The following is a 27557-nucleotide window of genomic DNA, read 5'->3' as shown; positions in this document are numbered from 1 at the left end:
TATGAGAAACTACCTTGTTAAGGAGAACCCGATCGGATCAGCGGTTAGCGAGATTCTTCGGTACAGACAAACAGACACACAGACAGACAAAAATAGACATCCTGTTACTTTAGTATAAGGATACAGAAACTGGTAAAAAAAATAATATATCTTACCCCTCCTAAAGAGTAGCTGTGCTTAGAAAAAAAGTATGGATATTTGCAGAGAGCATCTTTTTATTTGTTTGTTTATTTATTACAACTATTCCTTTATTTCCAAAGTATCCTTTAATATTCAATTGAACCTACCCTTACACATACATTTAAAGAGAAATTTGGTTGTTAAAATAATCTGCAAATAAAAAAAAATCAGTTATAATAAATATTGCTATTATTTCTTTGTTGATAACAATTGTAGATAAAATTAGTATACGAAATATTTTTGTTGTCTGAACTTATAAAAAAATTATAGCAAGGGTTATAAATAAATATTACTCAACCCCTCGGAGGATTTTTTTATTCTACTACAATATTAAATAATTTTACTTTACTAGATCGTGCAAAACAACATACAATTCTACAAAAATGGGAAATTGGCTTTATTTCTTTATCATATTGCATTGCGATGCAAAAATTTATGGGTATTGCAATTTACAAAAACAAATGCTTACTTGGTTTAGGTACAAGTATTTAAAAAATAAGATGAGTAAAACAAAATAAAAATAGGTACATTTAAATATCAAATTCATGAATATAGAAATTTGGAAAGCAAATGGCATATGGATTCGACCCTTAGAGGGAGATATAGGTTTAACCTTTTGAATTTCAAGGAATAAAAAATTAAAAGTAAAAATTTAGTGAAGTTAAGTAAAGCGTGCCTTAGATAATACAACTTCCCCTGAAATATATAGACCGTTTTAGAGATCGTACTTCACACCTACACAATCATATTCCATCCAGATACTTTAGTATACTGGATACAGTTTTAGAGATCGCACTTCACACATACACAATCATATTCCATCCAGATACTTTAGTATACTGAGCTGGATCTTTAAATCATTTCAATGGTGGGCCAAATCGGGGTGCGCCGAATTTCAGCCAATCACAGCGCGGCATTTCGTAAAATGCTGTGCTCTCATTGGTGGAAATTCGGCGCACCCGGATTTGGCGCACCATTAAAATGATTTATAGATCCAACTCTGGATACAGTTTTAATGATGTATAAAAATTGCAAAAAGAAGGCGGAAGCATTATTTGGAAAATATGAACCACTTAATTCTCACATACATGCTAAAAACAGAAAAAAGAAAACATTTTATGTCATTTTTTCCTGGGGAAAAGAGATTGGTAATTTGGCTGATAATTTATAATTAAAAAAAATACATTTTTAGGAACATATGATATCGTTATTTTTGTTAAGAAAGCAATTTAAAAGAATCATATTATTTGAGTAAAACTTAAAAGATATATTGAGCCAAAAAATGAATTATAAACCAAAACAGTTAAATGTAAAATCCAGAGTTAGATAAAAAAAGATAATTTTTAAAATCATAATATGAATTTTAGACTGCCTCTAATTCAACCAAAAGTCCTTTTTGAAAGTAACACTAACCATTTTTGCTAAGGTTATAAAATGCAGATGGAGCTATCTGGTTTTTCATTTTTGGTTAAAAACAAAAAGGGTGAATGTGAAAAATTATGAGGACAATAGATTTGTTATTGTTGTTATGCAATCCCATAATTGGTTAATCTAAAATCGCAAGATATATTGTGTAAAATGTACATACCTCAATCATAGAAGTTAAGAAGAGGGAGGGGGGGGGGGTAATGGGGTGTTTACCCCCTCAAACTTTTAAACCCCTCATTTTAACGTCGTCAAAATTAAAATATATATTAGATTACCCTCCTTAAACCTTTAAACTTCTCATTTTATTCCCCTAAAAAAAGCTTGGACGTCATTGACTTCAATCTTTTTTTCCTAAACCATTTTATTTCATTTGATTTTCCCTTTTTGCCACCCTTTTTACACACACATATACGCAAGAAGCCAGATTCATAAAAGCCATAAAGTTGGCCCTCTATCGGCGATAAAAAGTGCAGCAAAGCGACCATAAACACAACAATAACACAAAACTAATTTCATTAAACATATAAAATTGATAGGGAAACTTAAAAGATAAAGAATGGCATGGACATAGATAATCGGTAATTTACATCGATTTTGATCTTATTGTTATTTCATTGGTTTTTGTTGAAGTTTGCTACAAGCCATAAAATTCCCATTGGTCCTTTCAATTAATTATAGACAATAAATGTACTACTTTTATCTATGAGACCTAATTATAAAATGTGCTTAACAAAACTTTTCTCTGGCTTTTTTCCCCATATCTCTTTCTATAAGGGTCAGCCCTATTAGATAAGATTTTAGCATTCTTTGTTATGACGCGGATTGCGGATAATTACACAGATTCTGCAAAATTATATGCAAAAAAATACCCCCAAAAGTGTTGTTTCTACGGGGAAATCTTGTGTTGGGTTTGAAATTGTAGGCTACACAAACAAAACATAATTCAGGAATAGCCCTTAAGGGGCGATTTGTCGTATTTTTCAAAATGGATTTTAGGTTAGGTTATTTTATATTGGGTTGGGTGATTTCCCCAAAGGGTTAGGTAATTAGCCCCGTAGGGTTAGAGCCCCCCGCAGCGGCTAGAAATAAGAGAAAAACAACTGTGAAAAAAATCGAAGAAACGCCTCTTAACAAGCGTTGCCATAAAAGGGACTATACCCCATAATTCAAACACTTGACTGTGTGTCTGTTTCCTTGATGATAACAAGGATTTGTTATAGTAAAGTTAGATTGCAAGGCAAACTTTACAAGATTTATAGTTTCTCAGACTACACAAGTAGTAGATGGCTCTTAAACGGACACAATGGAATATTTTTTTTTACATCTTGAATTTTAAATGAAACTACACCTTTTTGATTGTTGAAATTTCTTGTTAAACAAATCTGTAATAAGAATAGGTGCATTTGAAGGTAAATTTACAAGATTGATTAAAACTAGGAATAAAGAAGAAGCATAAGACTCTTAAACGGACACAGTGGAATTTTTTTGTTTGCATAATTTGAGTTTTAAATTATACTGAAACTTGAATTGAGAATCATGTAATATTATTTTCCTCCTTTAAGTTTCATATTAAACTGCACATTTTTTTTATTCTGAATAAATCTAAAGTAAGAAAAGGTTGTTAAAGGCAAAATTTTCAAGCGGCTGCTTTGTCAGACTTTTATATGAAATCCATCAAATTTTCACTGTGATTTCAGAAATGGTCTACAGAATAATATTGTATTGATTTAAGTAAAGGACAATTAAACTAATTATAGTTTTCCTCTTTTGTTTGCTATTTAACTATTATTCAAATATCCATCAATTTTCCATTGCAATTTTAGAGAAGGTTTAGAGACTAATATTTGTATGATATTAGACGGAGGACATTCAACTTACCTGAGATTTAATTCTTTAGAATTTTGATAACCCTTAAATAATATTTTTTTTAGCTTTAGCTAATTTAGCACTAATAGGCCTTATCGTTTAGGAATCTTAAAGTATAAGACATTGGGTGATAGATTGATGTACATTCCCAATAATGATAAATAAAATTGTTCCATCTGTAGATTAGAATTATTGGTTGAAATAATATGAAATATAATGGAAAGCAATAAAAAAATTCACCTAAACATTAATGATCAAGGTTTACAATCTAAAGGATAAAATTGTAGAAAATCATTTATGAGATGGAAAAACATAGAGATGCTACTACGTGCCATAAAAACTTAACTAAGCGGTTTTGACCACTTAACGTTATTGTAATCTATTTTCGACCTATCCACAAATATAATCTTCAATCAGAAATTTAATCGTATTTCCAAGCCTTTTAGCCACCGGCGGTGAGGATATATTATTGCTGTATCCATCTATCCCCCTTTATCTATTTATCTTTGATATTTTAATTTCGCAGGTAGGCAACTTAAGAAGCTGGTGTTTTTAATTATTTGAAAACTGTAGCTATTAATCAAAGCTAATGAATTTTTCTGACAAAAAGCTAAAGTTTCTATCCTAAACTTTTAAAATTTGTTAAAGTATAATAAATTTTGTGTTAATTTTTGAAGTTTTACATATTAAGTTCAGAAGGTGTTTTGTAGGTAAAAAGTTAGTATTCAATAATTATTTATTTTTATCTGTTATAAATAGTTACTAAATGTATGTATGAAATTGCTAGAGAGTTGATATGCACAGAAAGAGAATATTGCAGGCATATGGCTCTAACAATACAGGTATTGTCAATATATTTTTTCTCCCCATTTGTGATACGGCTTCTCTATAACTAGGGCCATTCCACTCATCGCCTAAAATAAGTTATACAAAATTATCGGCAACTACATCTTTGAAAGTTTCCGTTTTCTAATCATAAACATGTTGTTAAGATTTCAGATTTGTTTTGCTTCGCTGAAGTAGTCATTATGGCCAAGTTAGTCAGATACAACAAAAAGCAGCAAGTTGTATGTTAATGTACGTATTTGTGTCATGAAAAATATCATTAACGGCTTATGGCAGGACAGATCACCCCTATTTTTAGTAAATATAATGGTTTAGGGAGGTTTTACAGCCGGTAGAGGCAAGATATTATAAGCGTAGATATTCAGCGCAAAAAGATTTGATAAAAACAATTTTTTAGGCCTTTCGTGGCGAGGAAAGTAGAAAAAGTGATGAGGGTCAAATTGACTGGGACAGCGTATTCGCAAATATGAGCTCGGTCATCGAAATATCCCAACAGTAAGTTAATTTTCTTTTTATATTTTCATTAATCAATCAATCTACCTTTCTCTATATTTATCTATCTATCTTTTTTCGGCGGCTTCGAATAGAAATAAATGAGAACCGGCTGCTTCTGCACCCCGCTGATACTCATGCATCTAACTATTTATCTATCTAGTCCTCAATTTAGATTGATTGTCCGTTCCGTTGAAATGAAACCCGTATCTTAAATAGGACCTCCAGAATGTAACACTATCCATCTATCGATATTTTAAACCATCCATTCGATCTTCCCAGTTGTATAATTATATACATATGCTTTATTAATCTGGTTTATGAAATGTAGGATGTACTATCTATCATCTTCATTTTAAACCCTTAATGCTTTAGGTAACTATCGTATCTATCTATCCAGGTTTCAAGACAGACTGGCCGTTGAGATGGAACCTGGATCTGAAAGTGAGCCAGCAGAATGTACATCCGCCAAGGCCAGGATAGGATCTTGCTTTCTTTCTGAATCTAGTAGAATCAAGGTACAACTTCTTCTCATTTCAATTTAAGTGTCAAAAAATCATTGGTTTAAGTATGATTAGATAGGAAAATGGCAGTTAAATTGATCTACAAACCTTTTATTGCCATGGTTTGTTTGTTACCTAAGTAATATTTATTATTTGGGTAATTATTCTAATTCATTAGTAATGTTGTATTTTAATATATCAGCTTGTGCTGTATGTATGCTGAAGATATGATCATTTATTTTATTTTTTTAATGATTTCTAAAATTATAAAATATTCAAGTATTTATAACTGGAGCCTAACTTTTAGGCATAGCTCTTAAAAATTAGAAAATGGAGTAAATAAAAGTATTTTAGCAACTAATTAACTAAAAACATAGGTTATTTTTTGCTTTTATTAGCCAGCTACTCTTTTTTTATGTACATAATTGTACTTGTTATTTTATTCACAGCAAATTCATATTTAGGCTGTTTACACAGATTACTGTTTATTACAAGAGAGGGCCCTGCATGTTCTTGAGAAATATGAAGCAGATCCTGTTACTCATAAAATACTTCAGTCAGGTACTAAAATGTCTGTTTTACTTACAAAGTAGTTGTATGTTTGCCTGTTCGTCTAAAGCATTCATTACGTTCTGAACCGACGAGGTGTGATTCTTGGCAAATATATCAAATGGTTCAGTGGTGGTAATTTTTTAGTGGAGGAGGGGGGGGGGGGGGGAGAGGGCAAAAATAAGAATAAAAAATAAAAATGAATAATCAAAGAATTTCCCCGTCAGCTTTTGGTGTGAATCCCATTGAGGCTAGGGTCGAACCTACTAATTTTAGAGATTTTTTGCTGTTTAATAAGTTTTGAAAATCTGAGACTGTTTACTTAATCAAGTAAAGTTAAAAATAAAACTAAATTAACCTGTGGTTTTAAAAACAAAAATAAAGGTTTACTTCAACTTTAAATTAACTTGAAATATGTTTTTTTCCCAGGTTAAATTAAATAGCTTTTAAGTAAATATACGGTTTAAAATGTGGTGTTCATTTAGTTGGACAATTTATATCAAAATAAATAGTATACTAGTGGCTTCGTCCCTAGTATCTAGAGGTTCTATGTTTGCCTAGGTGATGAGGAGGTATGGAGAAAAATAGCTTAAAACCATCGCAAGACATTAGTTTGTTTATAAATTTTGCCATTCGTGTGTTTTTGATTTTTTGATAATTCATTTGTCGCGTTATTTAGAAAAGTTTGTTTTTTTTCTGGCGAAATTTCATTCTTGTTAAATACCGTCGCTATAGATGCATATTTATATAAATTAGGTAACACTAAAAGTTGGATTAAGTTTAATTTGCCTACAAGCTTCAGACTTATTTCAAAACTCTCTTAATAACAGTATTGCGAATTTAATATTAGCTTATACAAAAAAAACACTTTCTTTCATAAAATATTAATTTTAAATTTCTATTTTATTCTTTTGTCCATTCCTTATTTTACTTCAATTTTTAATAAATTCTGGGTTTAACTTTTATGTATTTCTCTTGGAAGGGTAATGGTACTCTCCTCCAAAAGAGTTATAAACCTTCCCAGAACTTCTGAGAAGCTACATTGTAGCCAAATCGGTTCAGCGGTTACAGAAAGACTGACAGACACAGATCCTGTAACTTTATATAAGGATTAAAAATTTCAAATGTAAAGTAAAATGTAATTTTAATAGTTGTACGATAGTTTGCTAGACGCCTTACTATCAGATCCTTAAATAGTGAAGAAGACAGACACATAAAATTCACATGCAAATCTGATCAAAATTAGACTTAAAAGTTTTAACATAAATTCCAATCAAATGTCCTATCAGCCAATCAGATGAAAACTGTTTTAGCATTTTGCAAAAGAGAAAGTCATCCCAGGGCAAATTAAACTTTTATATTAACACTGTCTTAATCTACTGATTTCTATCTGATTTCGGAGAGTGTTATCACAGAGAGAGAGAGAGAGAGGTGATAATGGGCTGGCTTTATTACACTAGTCCCCAAAGTTTTACAATAACATTTTCTTATTCTTTTTGGACTTTTACTGAATTTTGATTGGTTTGTTACTTAAGTTTAGTGTTCAAACGTTTGTTTCAACCAGTAACTTTAATGTACAGAATGGGTAATTTTGTGTGTCATCATTAGGGATGTCTTATCCCTTTAGCCTTTAGGGTTACTAGTAATCTATATGGAAAATAAAAAAAATTTTACTGTTTATTCTTGATTACATATTATTGTACAATAAAAGGTAGAAAACAACAGTACTTTAATTGTTTTAGAAAAGTCGGAATTTTGAAATATACTTGGGAAATATTTTGGATGTCTTCAATTTACCCAGGAATCAGTTAGTTAATTTTAAAGATTTGTGTGAAATTACCTTATACCTTTTTTTCTTTGTGGGAGATGCATTAATTTTATCGTTATTGTCCTATTGCCCTTCCTAGTACATAAGGAACAAATATTATTTTAGGTTCAATTAAACGCTTTCCTTAGTTCAAACTTACATTAAACATAAGATTAACAATCAAGTATAAGGTTATATTCAAGGAAGGGACATTTTTATAATCACGTTCTTTCATTCATTGACTTGAACTTAATTTTATCTGACAAGCAGTGTCCAAACTTTTCAACCACCTATTTTATTAACTAAAACTAACTTTATATTTCCATATTTACAAAAGATTAAAGTATATAACAATCTTATTTTGTAAGTCTACACATTTTTAAGATTTTAGGCATTTCCTATATCTATAAATAGAGACTACTTGTGCCTCTAGGAGCACTTGTTTTAAAAAGAAATATTATTTTTTAAAATAGATATTTTTTAGTACACTTCCCAAAAAAATAGTTATAAACCTTCCCAGGACCTATGAGAAGCTACACTGATAAGGAGAACCTTATTTGTTCACCATTAGCAAGATCCTTCGGTACACAAATACAAACAGATAAACATCGTATTACTTTTAGATAAGGATTAGTTTTTACTGAGTTTTTTTTTCAGGTTTGGAGAGGTTGCGTGCTGATATATCTTGTCTAAACCTGCGAAGTATCCTAATAAAGCCAGTACAAAGAATAGCTCAATACCCCCTCCTACTAGGACAACTATGCAAGTATACAGAAACTGATAATCAAGATTACCAGGTAACTATACTTTTTTTTATCTTTTATGTGTATCATTTTTAACCTTATAATTGTACTTTTTAACCTTAAACTTGTACTTTTAACCTTAAACTTGTACTTTTAACCTTAAACTTGTACTTTTTAACCTTAAAATTGTACTTTTTGACCTTAAACTTGTACTTTTTAACTTTAAACTTGTACTTTTTAACCTTAAAATTGTACTTTTTAACCTTAAAATTGTACTTTTTTTACCTTAAAATTGTACTTTTTTACCTTAAAATTGTACTTTTTAACCTAAAAATTGTACTTTATGGCCGGCCTTAAAATTGTCTTTTTAGCTTTAATCTTTTTCTTTTTGCCTTAATCTTGTATATCATTAACTTAACAGAATTTTTTAATGAGATTATGTATAACAATGGTTATAGTTTCATTGCGCATTTTTGTCCTGATTTAATAAATAAATTTAAAATAGCTTTTGTCGTGTTTACTTATTAGCTCATTGATTTGTAATATAATATATTTTTTTCTTTTTAGGATTTGAAGTTATCAATGGAAATAATGTCAAACATTGCAGCTTCCATCAACGAAACTAAAAGGTAACCTTCATATTTTCGATTTATTTGTGTATATTTTTTTGACAATAACATGAATTGTGATTGCCAGATTTCTAATTGTTGGTGTTTTTAGGACCTTCTTAGATTATTTGAAGGTTTAAACGTTTTTTGACTAGTTTCTAATTTTGTCATTCCTTTCTTTCTCCAACATGGCATGATGATTCCTTTTAATAGTTTGGTACAATTAAGGAAGCATATCAACTCATAAATCATTAACAAATGGAACGTGTTTCCCATTAAAAAAATTTCTTATTGATTTAATTTAAAATAAATGTTTTGTTTCTATAAGTAAGTTTATCTGCCCGTCCCATATGTCGAGCTTCTTCGATTTTATGGATGTTTTCATTCATTAGCATTCGGAGTGTAGAGGGTTGTTTACACCCTACTAAAATTGAAAATGCCTTCCTCTTCTTAACCTCTCTGCTTAATTGATGTGCACGCCACTTTTTCCATCTATATTATTTATGGAGTTGGTAATCACTAGTTATTAATTTTAGGAAAAAGGACATAGTAGACAAGTACAAGACACTGGAGAGTGACACATTATCTAAAAGGATAACAAAGTTGAACATGCACTCTATTGGCAAGAAATCATCACGGCTGTCTCAAAAACTGCTCAATTCATTGGGATTCGATGGAGCGGTAAGTTTTTTTTTAAAAAATCCTAAGCAGATGCTCATGTTATTATTGAGTGCAAAGACCTCGTATTATAGGCCGTTTGAATAACCTCAATTTAGTGAATTATTTTAGTAGTATTCTTCTTTTATACTATTGTATTAAATAGTAAGTTTTTTGTTTGTTTGAAGCTTAAGATTTCAAAATCTACTGAACTGATTGAGTTCTCCTGTCCATTGAAGCTTTCTTATATGCCTAGGATGGTTTTTGGATATTTCATTTTTTGATTTATGCCTAAGAATAGTTTTGGGCTGTTTCCCCCTTTGAATACATGCTCGTAGATCTAGGGTGCAGCCACTATCAAGTATTAACAAAATTAACATCTTTTTTTCTCATAAGTAAAATAAAAGTATGCTTTTTTTATGTTATGTTAGCGTAGCAACTAGCTTTTAAAAATTCAAACAACACTGTTTGCAAAAACCTTGCATAAGATGTCATTTATCAAACATAATTAAAAATGCTTTGATATTTTCAACAAAAAACTATGTTGTGTTGATTGATTAGATTTAATATAATAAAATTTTTTCTCACAAAAATGATCTTTTTCTATATGGAGCAATATCAAGTTGATATATTTTATGGAAACAATTGAACCTAGGTAAAAATCAAATGTTTAATATTTTTTGGCTTGATTTCTATATTGAAAATCGTATTTTTTGACAGCCTTAGTAATTGACAATTTTATAGAAATAATAATAGTAGTTTATTGTTGTAATGGTTTCTATTTTTCTAGTTTTAGTTTTTTTGTCCCATTTGTTGTTTATTTTTTAAATCATTTTCCTTATGGTTATGCCTAGTATTTAAAACTAGAGGTGGCGTTCTAAAATTATAGCTATAGGCTAGAATGAATGTTAATCTTTTTCTTCCATTGTCCTATCCCTGAATATTCGTTTTTTCATCATTTTTTAAAGATTAAATGTCCCTCTTTCTAACTTCCCTTTCCTTCCGTCTTTTTTTAAATTTTATTATTTTTATTTAAAACCGTATTTATAATTTTGTCTCTCTTTAAAATGTTATGGGATCCTAGTATTTTTTGTTTCAAATTATCGTCCTGAAAGGGCTAAAATGTTTATTTGAATGTTAAACTTTAGTTTAATATCTGGACGCGTCGCTAGTATCAAATTATTTAAAAACTAAGTTTTCTTTGATTTACTATTTTAGAAATTTAAATTTTCTATATTATGAATAGAAATTTAATACTTTAATATAATTCAAATAGCAACATGAAATAAAAGAAATATATAAATTTATTCTTAATAGAGTAAAATAATGGGTCTTATCGTTCTGGTCAATGAGAGTTTATTATGGATTATTGGACCACTATAAGTATTAAACACTTTAGCATTGGAAGACTCGAGCTCATATATAGACGTTTATTTCCTATATAGATCTGTCATGGATCTTGATGCAATAAAGCAAGCCGTTTTATAAAAAATCTGTCGAAAATAATTCATAAGGTAAAAAACAGAAAAAGTAGTCGCTCATATAGGTATAGAATAAGATATAATTTGAAGACGGTAATATTAGGAGCCCTTGTTATTTAGTGTTCTTCACCCCTGGCACACACAAGCACTGCTCCCCACCCCTGTATCATTGTATGTGGGAGACACAAGCACTGATCCCCACCCCTGTATCACTGTATGTGGGACACACAAGCTAATTTTAGCACTGCACCAGAGAAAACAATTGAATTAAAACTTTCCGGCTTGGAAAAATAGCCTAAACTTTTGTGTTTTTCTCATGGGCAAAAAATGTATCGGTATTCTGAAGAAAATAGTTGAATAGGTCTGACATACAATAACAATATAATGTGAAGATATTCTTAATTAATGATGGATTGGTTTTCTTTTTATAGTTTGCACATATTCCTCCAATTAAAACTTTAAAAAGCTTTCTCGTCATTTGTATTGCCCTTAGAACCTCACAACAGTGTTTTCCAAAAGGTGTGTCTGTCTGTCTGTTTGTTTGTGGGTCACCGGTTTCTAGAATACCTGCCCATACCCGTCTCCTTAGACCAAAATGAAAGTTAAAAGCTTCACATTTAACTTTTCCAGCAAAAATAATATAATTATTTTCTTAATTTCACAAAATAGCTTTTCCCTCAAATTAGGTTGTCTGTTAATAACATAAGATAATTGATCAATTTAATAGAATTGTCATATAATGTGATTAATTAGCAATACATATCAAAGGTTTGGATACTTTTTGTTACATTATTATAAATTTGACCTTGAATTAATTTAACCTAGGCAAAATGAAAATGTATGCTTGCATACTCTTTCATTGTTGATATTTTTTCCTACAAGGAAAAGCTTTTAAGAAAATAGTCTAATAGTTTACCTAGGATAATTGACTTATACTTCCTTATAAAATATACACATTTTGAATAGATAACTATTCAACTAATAAGTTAAACGATTGTTAAATGTCCTTATTTAAATTTGTAAAATTCATGTAAATTTGTATTGTTCAAAAGCATTTTTTTTATTACTAATGGATATGACCGAAGAGGCCACTTGGTACTTGAATCTCCGCTTTCTATTTTGGTTTTAAAGTTTTTCTTGGGTGGATATTTTTTAGGTTTGTTTTCTCATGGATGGCTGTCTGTACCCACCACCTATTATTAATCTTTCTTTGACCCATTAGAAGCTTTACTGTAAAGGAGAGAACCATGTCGGTCCAGAAGTCATCGAGATCTGAATAGACAGACAGACAAACAGAGGAAAAGACATTCATCCTTTTACTTTTATATAAGGATTTAAAGTTATGTTATGTATTATGAGGACTGTATGATATTGATAATAGTCATTTTTATCATTTAATGACAAAGTACAAGGTCAATAACATTACAACCATATATACTCCATATTAACATATTACTATTCTATTGTGTTAAATCTAGTGTAAGGTTGCGTGATAAAATCTCATTTTATTATATTATTTTAGTTACAGTACAAGGTCAATGGTATTATAAAGTTTTTATTTATATTGTTTTCTTTTCTTTCTTACAGTTTTTTTGTTGTTAATTTTTTTTTATCTGAGACAATATTTCCCTTAGATGATATACTTGATTAAATATTAGGAGCTACTTAAAAAAAAACTTTAATATAAAGTGTCATGAACTTATTTGCATATATATTTAAGGGCTAGGATTATCCTCCCGCCGTAAACAAATAGGCTTTAGGTATGAATAAGGGTCTTGTGCAGTAGCACAGGATTTTGCTAGGAAGGTGGACTGGACACCCCCCCCCCTCCCTTTGACACGCCATGCACTGGTCTGATTTACAAATAAACAATCTTTTCATAGATCCGTTACCTTCATATGATGGGAGCCAAGTGATAGTTAATTAGTAAAAATATATAGTAGTTTTGCTTCAAATAAAACTATAAAAAAGTTTACTTTGCTATACCTTTTTGCCTTATTACCAACAATGTAAAAAAATCTACCAATCTAATAATAATGTGTTCCTTGCATGTTAGAAACTTTTTATGCTAAAAATGAAAATTCTAAAAATAATCATGGAAGAAAATGTACTGTACGATTCTGTTTTATTTTGATAATTATATTTGATAATATTGTATCGTATTAGAAACAGCTTTCCGTGTATAAAAAAATGTACAATTATCAGATTAAAAGCATTTTTTAAATCTTATTATTCTACAATTTAATATTCGTATAAAACTGGATATGATACGATGCTCTACATTTTTTTCAGTATGGCTGAGAACCCGTTCTAATCCACCGAATATTAATTAGTTTTGAAGCGAATCTGGAAATGAAATCATTTGAATATGTTTATTTATTTTTCAATCCATCCTTGCGGCTACTGGAACCGTCTAAAATTTTAATAAATACAGATGCTTTTGTTAAGGTGCTCAAAGCAAATTTTTTTATTTTTTTTCAAAACCAAGTTTATTGATAAGATTCTCCTAGAATCATTTTTAAAAAATATTCTTAGGACATCTTAACTAATTATTTTTATTTACTAATCAACATTTGTCTTTTAGAGTCGAGATGAAGATTTTGAAGAATTGGAAAGATTATTCTACACTGTTCATTCTTCCCTTAGTAATCTCATTACTAATCTTGATAAAGTAAAGGTAATAATTATTATTTACTATAATGTTAATGCTTCCCTTAGTAATCTCATTACTAATCTTGATAAAGTAAAGGTAATAATTATTACTTTCTATAATGTTAATGCTTTCAATAGTAATCTCATTACTAATCTTGATAAAGTAAAGGTAATAATTATTACTTTCTATAATGTTAATGCTTCCCTTAGTAATCTCATTACTAATCTTTATAAAGTAAAGGTAATGATTATTACTTTCTATAATGTTAATGCTTCCCTTAGTAATCTCATTACTAATCTTGATAAAGTAAAGGTAATAATTATTACTTTCCAAAAGGGTCCATAGAACCCTCAGTAATCTTATTAATAATCTTGATTGAGTGAAGGTAATAAATATTACTTTCAAAATTGATCTAATTCATTACTAATCTTGATATTTTAATAATTTAGCTTTTTTGAGTAATCGTATTTTCTATCTTAAGATACAGTTAAGTAATGATTATGATTTTCTACATTACAAGCCCAAAAGAATAGCCTAATTAAGGGAAACAAATAAAAGTTAAAGACAGATAAACCGGCCTAACGACATATGAGACTAATATAGAGTAGCTTTGTTACTTAAAACAATAAAAAAGCGTAACAAATTTGCTCAACATGTTTTTAAAAATCATTTAACCATTTTGAGATAAAAACACATGGAAGGAAAATGAGTTTGCAAAAACTCATATTAATTCAAGAAAAATGTAATTTTGTTTTCCTGTTAACTGCGTAGATATACCAAGAAATTCTTGCTTTTTCTCTTTGGGGGATAAATATTCTAAAATATGGCCGTTTTTATCCAAAAAATGTAAATGTAAAAGTTACAACTACAATGTTGTTTTTTAAGTCTTTTTAGATAGCATGCGTACGAATTTTCTTATGACAACAAATATATAAGTATATATGTATAACACTGGCCTCAGTCCTTTTTCGTCTGCTAGCAAATTGCTTTCTGCTATTTTGAAGCGACTTGGCTGTTTCAATATTTCTGACGCTATTCGCTGATATTTAAAGACCCAATGGAAATTGGGCACAGGGTCCACACCCCGTGGACATACAGTTATTTAACCCCTGCCCCCTCTATTTTTTTTACGTTAATCTTATGACCGATAGACTGAACAAAACTATAACTTTACAAGAAGAAAACAAAAAATGATTAAAAAAATGAAGTTAATGTATCTTTTTTTTATAGAAAGTATTTCCGTTCGCCAGGATTTTTCTCAACACAAATTTTTATGGGAAATAGAAAATCCATTTGTAGAAATTTTATATTGCTTAATTTGAAAAACTTGGAACTTATTTTATTTCTTTGCTAGGTCCATAAAAATGTTAAAAATAAGATTAATAACTAGCTATTTCAATTAATTTAAGCAAAATCCTGAAATAGTGACTTATACTCATCATTATATCAACGTAAATATATGTAAATTAATGTTATAAAGTTGACACGAAGTTTACTGGTTTGATGATAATCAGATAAATATCAAGGTCGAATTCATGAAATATTTTATTCACAAAATCTCAATATAATAAATTAATAGGATATTGTTGTATTCACAAATATTTAGTATCTAAGAAAAACAAAATTTTGTTATTAACCAGAGGTGGATTCTTAATTTTTTTTGGCTCACTGCCTTTCTAAAATTAGTGAGGCTCGCTAAGTTTTTTTGTAAAAAATTCGCCAAAATCGCATTAAAAATCTACAAGAATTAAACAAAATCTTATTTTAATAACCCTTTTATGATTTTAGTTAATATTTACAGAGTTTTCATGCGATTTTAGAGGATTTTTCACAAATTTTTTTTTTGCGAGCCTCACTAATTTTGGTGAGGGAGTGAGCCAAAAAGTTTTTAAAGAATCCAGCTCATCATTTTGAAAATTATGATTATATTCACTGAATTATATATTTTTATTTAAGGGCTGTATTCACAAATTGGCTGTGTCTCAGTATAACACCTCAACTAACATATCCGAATATTACAAGTAAGCCATTTTGATATTATTATTTCTAGAGTGTGTCTGTATGTCGCCAAGTCATAGTCATAACTTTCTTGTTTATTAATAGAAAAAAACATCCCAATTTAAGAATAAAGTTTTAAGTTAGGTTGTGCTAATTTCGAATACAAATGTTCTTGTTTATTCATTATATTGAAAGCTTGAAGAGTTTTTTTGTTCATATATTTGTATTATTAAAAGAACCAATATTTTTTCTCTTTTTCTAACTTTGAAAAAGTTTTCTTTTTAGATAATATATTTAAGTGTTTTTCCATCTAATACAAATACATAAGATGATAAGTGTTTAACTAAACTAAAAAGAATAAAAAAGTTTAATAGATTTTTATAATTGAATAGTGTTAGAAAATTATATAAAGGTTTATTAAAGAAAAAGAACCCTAGAAATCCACTTGATTAGAACTGATTCTTAACCATACTAAAACAACCGCGGAAAGATGTCTAAAATAGTATACGATGCGATAAATGACCAATAATTTAAGAATCATTATCCTATACCACCCTATAAGAAAAGGACATTAGAAAAATATACTATGCTCTCCCAAACCTTAATTACAACTCTATTATAAAACTTGAAAAATAATAAAATTTATTGTTTTAGGGAAGGAGCTCCGATCGAAGTAGAAAAGTTCCAAAGTGCTCATTCTTACATCCTATCACATGTTTGGAATCAATTTGTAAGTCAAAACAAGGATGATTATGTTCATAAGTAGTGTAGCAACAAAAAAATTACAAAATTAAATTCCATGAAGCTAGAACAAGATAAGGACAAACATACTGAAATAATTGTGAGATAAGCTTTGCTATTAAAACTTTGACAAGTTAATGATTCCTCTTTTTTGGCAGTTTTAGTTCTTTTTCTTGTGAAAATTTATTGCTACTTTAAAAGATGATATTTATTTTTGTGTTTAGTAGCGCAGCTACTCTACATGTCTAGTTTGAATGTTTGTTGTTCTATTGAGGGTATTCTGTAGCATGAGTTATAAAGAGAGTGGTAGGTTTCGGGTAAAATCCGTAAAGGTGTGTGTTTTAAGGCTTAATAATAGTAGTAGCACGATAATATTCACTAAATATGTGTATTTCTTATTGAAAAGAACTATAGACAAAATAAAAAAAAGTTAACATAAATTTTTATCGTTCTACTGTTTTTAACTTATAACACATAACCTTTACGGATTTTACCTGAAACCTACCCCTCTCTTTATTTTGGTATTTGACATTATATGCCTAAAGACAGACCACATAGTAAAATAATAAGCAAGCCTATTTTAAAGTGTAATATAATATACCTTTCTTCCTTTTTTTAATTATCTTAAATGTCTTCCCATATAATTTTTAATAAAGAAGGCGTCTTAACTTTTTTTTCATAGCTAGCCGGTGCTTTTAGTAAGTAGTAGATGTAAATTTTTCCATAGAATTCAGATATGCAATCGGTTTTTTTGTAGACCTCTTATTTTTTAAGTAATTTAAGTTTAAAAAAAAAATTAAGTCGATTTTAAGGTACTAAAATGCAACAAAAAAAGAAGAAAAAATGGCCATTATGAACAAAAATAGTAAGATCTTTAATTTGACACCTTACTTTTTCAATTATGTCAGGTAATTATTGAAAAAATCGATTTTTTTGAACCCACGAGAATAAAAACTTTGAACTTAATTTTATCATTACCCAGGCATAAGAAATAGGCGTTATATATACTGTTAGAAAGAGAAAAATATTACAAATCCATTCTAAGCAAAATTGAAATAAAAAGTTTACAATATAGTATATAAACTACAATAAAAGGAATTATATGAAAATATTATATTATATTATACAGGCAACCATCTTATTTCTTGAATTGAGAATAACAATGGGAAGGGGGTAAAGAGGGGATGAAGAAAGTGTTGCCTGTACAAAAAAATATATTAGGCCATTTTTTTATTTTTTAACTTTTTACAAAAAAACCGATTGCATATCTGAATTCTATGAAAAATTTTACATCTACTACTTACTAAAAGCACCGGCTAGCTATAAAAAAGTTAAGACGCCTTCTTTTAATTAAGGTCATTTGCTAACAATCAATGCTTTAAACTATTCCACCTTTGGATATTTTCATTCTTGTTCTGAGTACAAAAAGTTTGATGTTAAAAAATTGTTGGAAATGCATTAAAAAGTAATTTAAATTTATTGGGTTTAAGCATTAAACATTAAGGAAATGAAATTTTAAAATTTTCCTCTCAAAATATATTACTATTGGTCGGTTTCATCGATTTTTTTATAAATTGAAAAACATTGCTAATCGATGAAAAAATAGATGAATTAATTTTTTTCTTTTAAAAATGAAGAAAGCAAATTTATAAGTATATACACCTATGTACTTGACGACTAGATGAAAGAGACATTCAAATAATTTAAATTTTATTGAAAAACTATTTACAATATCAATTTTTAGAATGAGGTGGTTGAGACGCGAATTCTAAATCGGCTGCGCTGCCTGCTCGACTGTTTGACTGGCCCCAGCCGCCTGATCCAGAAGCGGAATGATAAGCTTCTGGATTACTCAGCCGCTAATCAGAGGAAAGAGAAGAATAGAGATGCTGCCAAAAGTACACAGGTTAGAAAATATTTTCCATTTAGAAAAATTATGTATTTTCAGCTGCATCTACTCTATTTAAGTAGATAAGTAAGCCAATTCATTTAAATACAGTGTGTTTTTTTTATGAGAACTTTTTTGAAAGCAATTTTACCCCACTTATAGTTATCAGAATTTAATGTTTAATTATTTTCTTCGTTTTTTAAGGCAATTAATAGAACAACAAAAAATATTTCAGTTTTTATTTAAAAAGTACAGTAAAATCTAAAATTCAAAACTTAGGTGTGAACATCTAAAAATGGTTTTAGCGCATTTTTCTTATGCTCATATGTATACAGATACTATTAAGGACATGTACTAGAACATATCAAAGTTTGAAGGTCATATCTCAAGCAGGGAGGGAGTACTGGCCCCCAAAAGTCGACTACAGAAAATCCATTTTTTTAAGAAAAATGCGCTAAAACCATTTTTATATGTTGACACCTAAGTTTTGAAATTTAGATTTTACTGTACTTTTTAAATAAAAACTGAAATATTTTTTGTTCTTCTATTAATTGCCTTAAAAAACAAAGAAAATAAGCCATTATTCATTAAATTCTGATAACTATAAGTGGGGTAAAGTTGCTTTCAAAAAAGTTCTCATAAAAAAAAACACACTGTATTATCATAGGGATAGAACTCTGCAAATAAAATATGAACGGTTGTGTGAATAAAAAAATCAAATATCTTAATCTAAACTTATAGTTAAAGATTAGTAACTGGACAAAGTGTCTCAAAAATAAGCCATGTAACGTCATAAAAATGAGGGATTAAACATATCTTTTTTTAAGGGGTTTTCTTTCCCACTTCTCATCTCATCTCTCATTTTTATGACATCACACGGCTAATTTTACTAAAGATTATGAAAATATTTTTTGAAACTTCGGTTTCCTTTTGTGTAACTGCTTTATTCAATTTGCGTGGTAAATTTACAAAAAAAGGCCGAGAGAAAAAATAGGTAAATTGACTAAAAAAAAGCAATGTCAAAGTTTAAGATTCTTTAAAATTGATCTATATCCCAAATGATAACAAACAAAGTAGCACTTCTATAGATTGAAATTAAAGTTGAAAATTTTTATAAAAGTTTTCCAAGCTAACCACTATGGTCTACTGTTGCTATCAAAAGTTTTTTAACTTCTAAATATTCAAACTGTTTTCTTATTCTTTATCATTATATTCCTGACAAGAATTTTCCTTTTTTCCAATATGTTTCTGCCAACCTTGATATCCAGGGATCGATGGATAGGATATGGCATAATTTTGTTTTACCTGATGCTTCTATTAGCGAAAGCTATGGGTATGAAGTTTGGGGAATAAAAAGATTTATCTATAATTGTTCTCTCCCTCCCATATCAAGCTTGATATCTCTCAAGGATTAAGGGAAACATGAAAATTATTTAAATGAAACATTGAATTAAAAAGGTTTTGTCTTTGATAATTATATGACAGACAATCAAAAATAATTTAGTTTGGGTTAAAGTCAATTTGACAGAGGGAGGGGACAATAGGCTATTTATTACACTAGTCACCAAAGTTTTATAGTAACGTTTTCTTATTCGTTGGCTCAACAAGTTGAGTGTCCAAACATTGCAACCACTAATTTTGATCTATATAGTTAGTAGTTTTGTGAATTATTATTGGGGATGTACATTGTATATCAATTTATCGCCCATTGTCTTATCCCTTTAAATCCCTGCAAATATCATAAAAATTCAGAAGTATATATTCGTCCTATGGCCTATCTCTAAATGCCTGCATGACGAGAGACTTGAAAGTGCTGACGGACAGTTTTTCATTAATTTCTTCCCATTTCTTTTATGTCAACTGGACTTTTATCATCTCAATGATATTCTTCCCATAGATTATTGTAGATATTGGGTTAGGTAGTTTGTTATGCCTTATTCTTTTATAATAATAGACATCAGGACAGGGACCCTGTCCCGATTTTGTATTGTGTCTTTGAAAAATGTAATCAGCTAATAGCGTGGGAAATATAAACACAGCCGAATTCTACAAAAGAACAAAAAGCTATTTGCTAGCAGACGAAAAAGTTCCCTAGTAATTAAAGTAGGTAGTTGTCTAGATTATAACACATGTATTGTGTACACTTAAGTACTTTTTTTGGAATATTTTTTCAATTTGCCTTATTTCCTAATTAAAATAGACAAATGTCTGACATTCCAAAAAAAGCTTTAGATCAATTGATTCTTCTTTTTACAAGATCTTACACATACAAAAAATACAAGCAGTATTAAGGCCATTAATATTAGAGTAAAACACTAGAGGGAGAATCTCCCCATCGCAACCGTCTTGTGCAACATTTCTATTGGGTCATTGAAAATCAACCAATGGTGTCGTTTATATTAACACAGCCAAGTAGCAGAAAATAATTTAGAAGCAGACGAAAGATGTCTTTGAAAAAGAAAGGGAGGTAGCTTTATATATATACATCTATACTATAAATCTGTTCTATTAATGATAAACTTACCGTTGCACAGCTATTCTTTGATAAGGTTATCACAGTTAGTTCGACGTTTAACAATTGTTGGTCCATGTCTCTAGATCGCTAAAGTTATTTAATTGCCCGGTGCTTTATAAGTTTTCATTTATGTATTACTTTTTTTTATTTACTACTATGCTATTTTTTTCTATGGGCTTCCCTTTAAATCTTCTAACCCTCGTATGCTTATTTGCCGTTTGGATTGACAATAGAGATGAATGATAGAGTTACTACCAATAGAAATATTTATTAATTTTCTTGTGCATTATTTTATTACTAATTCCTTTACAATAATATTTAGATTTTTTGAACATAAGTAGCGCATCAATAACATTGTAAGCGGCTTGTAACTCTAAAATCACCAGTTAACTTGACATGCTATGGTTATATATTAGCTGTACTATTAAAAAAATACGATATTGACCAGTCTATACAGTAATGTCTATTATAATTCTATCTCTTTTTCAAGAGCTTAATAATATTTTCCAGTTTGAATTCTCTTCAGCACAAAACTGAAATGCCTTTCATTTCATTTTTTAAAGAAAATTTCAAACATTTCTTATTCTTAATTTTGAACATTTTTGTTTTTAATGTGTTAGATGGTCATATTGTTCAAAATGTAGTTTTATTGTTTTATGATGACCTTATGAAGGTTTTAAAGACCTATTGGGCATGGAACGACCAACTTGGCACTAATAATTTTTCTTCTTACTTCAGTTGTTAGTTTTTAGGTGGCTCCGAAACGAAGTTTGTAATTGAACGGTCAACTTATAAATACTTTTAAACTTGTAGCTATATCAACTTTGTTTTTTAGTTGTCTGAAGAATTGGAGACTACTAAAACAAACTACCTGGCGTTAAACGGCCAGCTGGTTAATGAACTACCACAACTGGTTCAGGTTAGATAGTTAAAGAATATTAACAACAATTATTAAAAATTGATTAGAAAGTGTGAAGCTATTGAAAAGCACTCAAAAAGTTATCGAGTAGAAACTTGTTGGTCGCACATGATTACATATTCCAATTAGTAGAAGCACCAACACCTCATATTTTATAAACAGACGGACAAAATAAATTGATGATACTCATTTGTCATAAGAGAATCTGTACAAACTATTTTAAAACTATATCTCTCATATAAAAGTATGGCTTTTCTGTAAATGATTTCTTTTTATTATTGACATAATTTTTCAATTTTTTTAAAAAGAAAATCCTATAAAATAAAATTTTAATTTCTAGGTTAGCATGGAGCTATATAACGCGAGCATTAGAGAATACATCCTGGCAAGAAAAATATTTTTAGGACGAGCGACCAAACAATTGCTTCAATTGATGGAGGTAAGCTTTATCATTCTTATCTAAGTTTTGACGGTGTCAGTCTGTCTTTATTATACTCTGATTTAAAGAAGATTCTTTATGGAATGTTGCGTAAGATCTCGGAAATTGCTGGTTTGACTGATTTGTACTTCCAAGGAAGCTTTTTTTTTATGTCGAACTGTGTTTTAGAATATGCTATTGACTTCTCCTCCAGGCCAGTGGCAAAGCAACGATTAAATTGTTACATAAAGTTGTAAGGTTTTGTTGTCATGATCTCGCTAACCACTAATCCGATTTAAGGAAGCTCTACTTAGGTCTGTGGATAGTTTTAGAATAATTATTTTTTCCTTCCACCACTTTAAATTAATTACCCCAGTTATACTTTATAATTTAGTTTTTGGGAAATAGGGTTCTATAGGCAATGATATATAATTTAATGTTTTTAATCAAAAATACATATCTATATTTTTGTTTTATTTTTACAGATTTACAAAAGGAGGGTAAGTAAATTAAAGATTACATATTATGTTAACAAGGATGACAACATCCATAAAAGCGAAGTGAAACGGTTGGACAAACGGACAATAACACTTGTATAGTGTCAGAACTGAAGAATCATAATATAAATGTATAAGAGTCAAAGCAAAATTGTAAGTAAATTTGTTGAAAAACTGCTAGATACAGGATAATGTTTATGGACATACTTACTTTTTTAAGACTTGATTATAGAGTTGCTTCGCTTATTAAATTATACATTGTTGTTTCATGAATCAATATCCCAAAAATCCGATCAATCCGATGATTAGATCACATAAAAATTTGTTGTTAAAAAAGTAAAAAAAATCAACATGTTAAAAATGGACGTACGGACATTTTGGTAATGATTATAGAGTTGCTACGCTTTCTAAACCGTACATAACTACTACAGGAATCACCACACAAAATTTGAAATCGATAGGACAATTCTAACATGCCTAAATTAACGAAAAAAGCTATCCGTTACGGACGGACGTACGGACGGACCGACCCTAATTATAGAAAAGCTTCGCTTTTAAAAATTATATAGATTAATTTATGTTTTAATTTTCCTTTAAATATTTTGTTTGTACATTGTAGTGAACGCAGCATAGCTGTTGTATAAATAGGATATGTCCGTACAAAAGGCAATTCGTCGTTTTAACAATAATAACTGTACTTATACTTTATTTTTTATTGATATTATAAATTAAAAACTTGAAATGATTAACCATTTGATGGCTACTTATGCTACTGTCATATTCTGTTATTTATTGACAATTATTTGTAAATATTGTTTAGTTGCTTCTTATGAATTTTCCTTATTTGTTTGATTCTTATATGGACCTACTTTGTATTTAAAATGTATAACATGATACATGAAACAGCATTGCAGCTTTTCAATACATCTTTGTTCGAGTTTCTAATAGCGCAGCTACATTTAAATTTGGTCATGTACATTCATCCGTCATTTAAACGTTATTGATAATAAACAAATGAAGTTCTTGAGCAGTATAGTTTGAAATTATAACTTAAAAGAAAGGAGAAAGATATATATAAAATAAAAAAATTTTAAAGCCTTTTTAAAATCATATCTTTTTAAATACCCTATATAATCTTAAGAAACCTTGCTTAATAATAAAATAATAGATACAACATACAACAAAATTTATTAATTGAATTTGAGAAACATTCTATTAGTTAAAGAGTAGAATATATATTTCTCAATTTATAAACTTTGCAGAAGATAATACAATTATTTGTTTAAATTCTATCAAAGTATTCCAGTTCATTGGGATTTCAAGTATACATATAAAATAATTGAATTGAAAGAAAATTATTTCAGCTGCCATTAACCCGAAGTAGTTGTGGAGATATTCTAGAAGTGTTCCTAATCAAGCACTCGCTTGTGGCTAATCAAATATCAAGATTTTCTTTTGTTTCCAAGGTAAGATTTGATTATTTTCATAACAAAGCTACCCTATTACCTTACCTCGTAAGGGCGGAATTCTCTTTTGATTTTTAAGTGATCGTCTAGAGAATCCAGAGCCCCATCCGCTTGTTATAGGATACTAAACTTTAACACCCAAGGATATTAGGTTAAGTAACATCCAACAGACAACCAACAATTTGATTGCACCACCTTTGTCTGATGAGTCCTAACTGTCCATGGTAATGAGTTGCGCCTGTTTATGATCTGGGTATTCCCCCTACTCGTAACTATTTATGTCGCGCACTTGACATAGCAGTAGTAGAAACCATTTTAACGTCTTTGACGCGGTGTCGGGCCAAGATTCGAACCTATTACCTCCCCGACGACGAGTGGATGCTACTCTATAGCTCACACTCAGTTGAAAACTCGCTGCGGATAGAAAGGAACTAAATTAGTTCCACACTATAATGTAATCTAATGTAAATGTACAGTAAAAATGTAAAAAAGTTTTTAAAGTTGGTTAAAAAGGTGCAAAAGTTATTTTTTTTGTTTTATCCCTCGCCATTAACTTTTATATACATGCATCACACACACACACACACAGGGGTTTAAGGGAAAGTAAATAAAAAATTTAAAAAATAAATCATAAAACATAGAATGCCAAACTTTCAGTTTTGATGAAACAGAATATTTCATGGGAGCCTGAACAAAAATAGAAGTAAAACACTTGGGAATTGCTTAAAAATAGAATAGGGTACTCATTATAGATATACTTTCATTTTATTTTAGTTAAAGAGATGCAACGTTTAAAATATTGTTATTCTGGCATTTATCATTTCAAAAATCAAGTTATTGGTTATACAATTTAAAAAAGGAAACATGTTTGAAAAAGATCTACTGTTTTTACAAAACTTATAGTTGCTATTCTTCAAAATTATCCTATTAATACAGGAATCTTTATACATTTAACATTTTTAAAAGCGAAGCTTTTCTATAATTAGGGTCCGTCCGTCCAGACGGATAGCTTTTTTCGTTAATTTAGGCCTTTTAGAATTGTCCTATCGATTTCAAACTTTACATGGTGATTCCTTTAGTAGTTAGGTACGATTTAGAAAGCGTATCAACTATATAATCATTACCAGAATGTCCGTACTTCCATTTTAAACATGTTGATTTTTTTACTTTTTGACTTCAAATTTTTATGTGATCTGATTATCCGATTGATCTGATTTTTGGTATACTGATTCCTGGGATAACAAAGTTTAATATGTTAAGCGAAGCAACTCTATAATCAAGTCCTAAAACTGTAAGTATGTCCATGAACATTATCCTGTATCAAGCAGTTTTACAACAAATTTAGTTACACTTTTGCTTGGACTATTATACATTAACATTCTCATTATTCAGTTCTGACACTATAAAAGTGTAAATTGTTGTTTGTCCTACCGTTTCAGAGCCTCGCTTATATGGATGTTGTCATCATTGTTTTTACTGAAATTCATAGTTGCTATTCTTCAAACTTACCCTATTAATATAGGAATCTTTATAATTTAACATTTTATAATTAAAAATAAAATCTAAAGGTTACAGGTGGATAGACACCTATGTAAAAAAGTATTGCTAATCAAAAAGGAGTGGGGACAAAACCGCGACAAACAAATTCGCGACAGGGACAAAACCGCGACATAACAAAACCGCGACAGGGACAAAACCGCGACAGTGACAAAACCGCGACAGTGACAAAACCGCGACATTGCAAAAAAATCTATAATAAAAAAAATCTTAATGCTAGAAGGTCATGGCCGCAGAGCTCGGCCCCCTGGCCTGCCTAGCCGCGGGCGCTCGGCCCCCTTGCCTATAACCTAACCTAACCTATATGTTTGAATGTTTAATGTACATTAACTTGTTTATAGTTTAGAATTTCGTGGATTTTACAAAAAGTGGTTTTTCAAATTTTTCAAATTTTTTTTTTACAATATTTAAGTTAGGTTAGGTTATGGGCAAGGGTGCCGAGCGCCCGCGGCTAGGCAGGCCAGGGGGCCGAGCGCTGCGGCCATGTATTTCTATAAAAAAAATCCTACATAGTTATATTTTTGTTATTGTCGCGGTTTTGTCACTGTCGCGGTTTTGTCACTGTCGCGGTTTTGTTATGTCGCGGTTTTGTCCCTGTCGCGGTTTTGTTTGTCGCGGTTTTGTCCCCACTCCATCAAAAACATTCATAATATTATCTTACTTTTAAAAACTTATCTATTGTTTAATTTACCTTTCCCATCCACCCTGATAACGATGCACCATTATATTGCCATGAGTAGGACATGGGGTGTTATAAAAAGGGGGTGAAGTTCATCATGAGAGAGAGGACAAAAAGAGAAAGGGTGGGTAAATTAAAGGGTGTAGGTCATAATCCCCATGGGCTTAACCTTATCTTACCAAAATATAGGACAAATAGAGGTGTAAAGAGAGTGCTTGCTAAAATAGAAAGTACTAGTTGCTGCGCCCCTAGCATCTAGGAGAGGGCGGTGTAGGTATAGAAATAGCTTAAAACCAGACTTTATAATGCTAGACAAAAAAAAAGGTTTTGCTTGATATTATAGGATAGAATAAGATTCAAAGTGAAATAGCCAAATTAAATCAAACAATGAAAGGAAAAGTTAAGGGCAAATACTTTTGAGTATCAAAACCTACTTATTTTAAAAGATATAAAATATGATATTCACATAATTAAACCCTGATTACTTTTTGTTTACAGAGTTTCAAACCTGATGAGAAGAAGGATGGTGATCCAGTAGAGATAAGTGTCCAGGTAGTAACTTTAAATATGCTATAATCTATTCTAAATTTTTTTGTGATTATACTAGGGTTATGTTTAATATCGTTATATCAACTACAAAAAATAAGTTTCGCCATGGTTTTCTATAAATAAAACATTGAAATGACATATTTTTGACAAAATACTATTAAATGATTTGTTGAGTTCAAAAGTTCAAATAAAATAATACGCCAAAACGTAATCAAATGCTATAAATAACAAAAGTACACTAATAAAACTGTTTATGATATTACAAATTACAATCCCTTTTTCAAAATTAATATTTTTCATCAAAAAAGTTTACTTTTGTGTCTTAGCAGTTTGAACTTAACAATACATTTGATGAATTTAGTCACAAAATGTTTAACATTTCAAAGTTTTATTCATATAAAACCATGGTGAAACTAAACTTTTTAAATCGATATAACGATATTAAACATAAACCTAGTATATTCACAAAAAAAATTTTGAATCACTTGCTCTTGTTTATGCATTTGAAATTTTGAAT

The 27557-nt window shown here is 29.6% G+C and overlaps 1 protein-coding gene across 3 annotated transcripts in view; it reads left to right on the top strand.

Moving 5' to 3' along the window:
• Positions 1-27557, top strand: part of LOC145314369 (uncharacterized) — an 89867-nt gene that overhangs the window by 43281 nt on the left and 19029 nt on the right. For 2 of the 3 annotated variants that reach the window (XR_013877740.1, XM_080154250.1), the window contains exons 19-34: positions 4262-4316; positions 4718-4815; positions 5213-5330; positions 5780-5876; positions 8329-8468; positions 8982-9043; positions 9559-9703; positions 13745-13837; positions 15770-15834; positions 16466-16541; positions 18297-18458; positions 21791-21874; positions 22215-22313; positions 22778-22792; positions 24154-24255; positions 26990-27043. Coding sequence is in view for 2 of the 3 variants with exons in the window: in XM_080154250.1 (XP_080010376.1) it covers positions 4262-4316; positions 4718-4815; positions 5213-5330; positions 5780-5876; positions 8329-8468; positions 8982-9043; positions 9559-9703; positions 13745-13837; positions 15770-15834; positions 16466-16541; positions 18297-18458; positions 21791-21874; positions 22215-22313; positions 22778-22792; positions 24154-24255; positions 26990-27043 (1465 nt within the window). In the remaining variant the exon portion in view is untranslated. The remainder of the gene's footprint in view (positions 1-4261; positions 4317-4717; positions 4816-5212; positions 5331-5779; positions 5877-8328; positions 8469-8981; positions 9044-9558; positions 9704-13744; positions 13838-15769; positions 15835-16465; positions 16542-18296; positions 18459-21790; positions 21875-22214; positions 22314-22777; positions 22793-24153; positions 24256-26989; positions 27044-27557) is intronic. The other variant, XM_080154252.1, reaches the window with a different exon arrangement.

Source organism: Acartia tonsa, chromosome 3 (assembly GCF_053477335.1).
Source record: "Acartia tonsa isolate MP-2025a chromosome 3, ASM5347733v1, whole genome shotgun sequence".
In the NCBI taxonomy this organism is placed as follows: Eukaryota; Metazoa; Arthropoda; class Copepoda; order Calanoida; family Acartiidae; genus Acartia; species Acartia tonsa.
The sequence above is the reverse complement of the archived record's forward strand: the minus strand, read 5'-3'. Positions and strand labels throughout refer to the sequence as shown.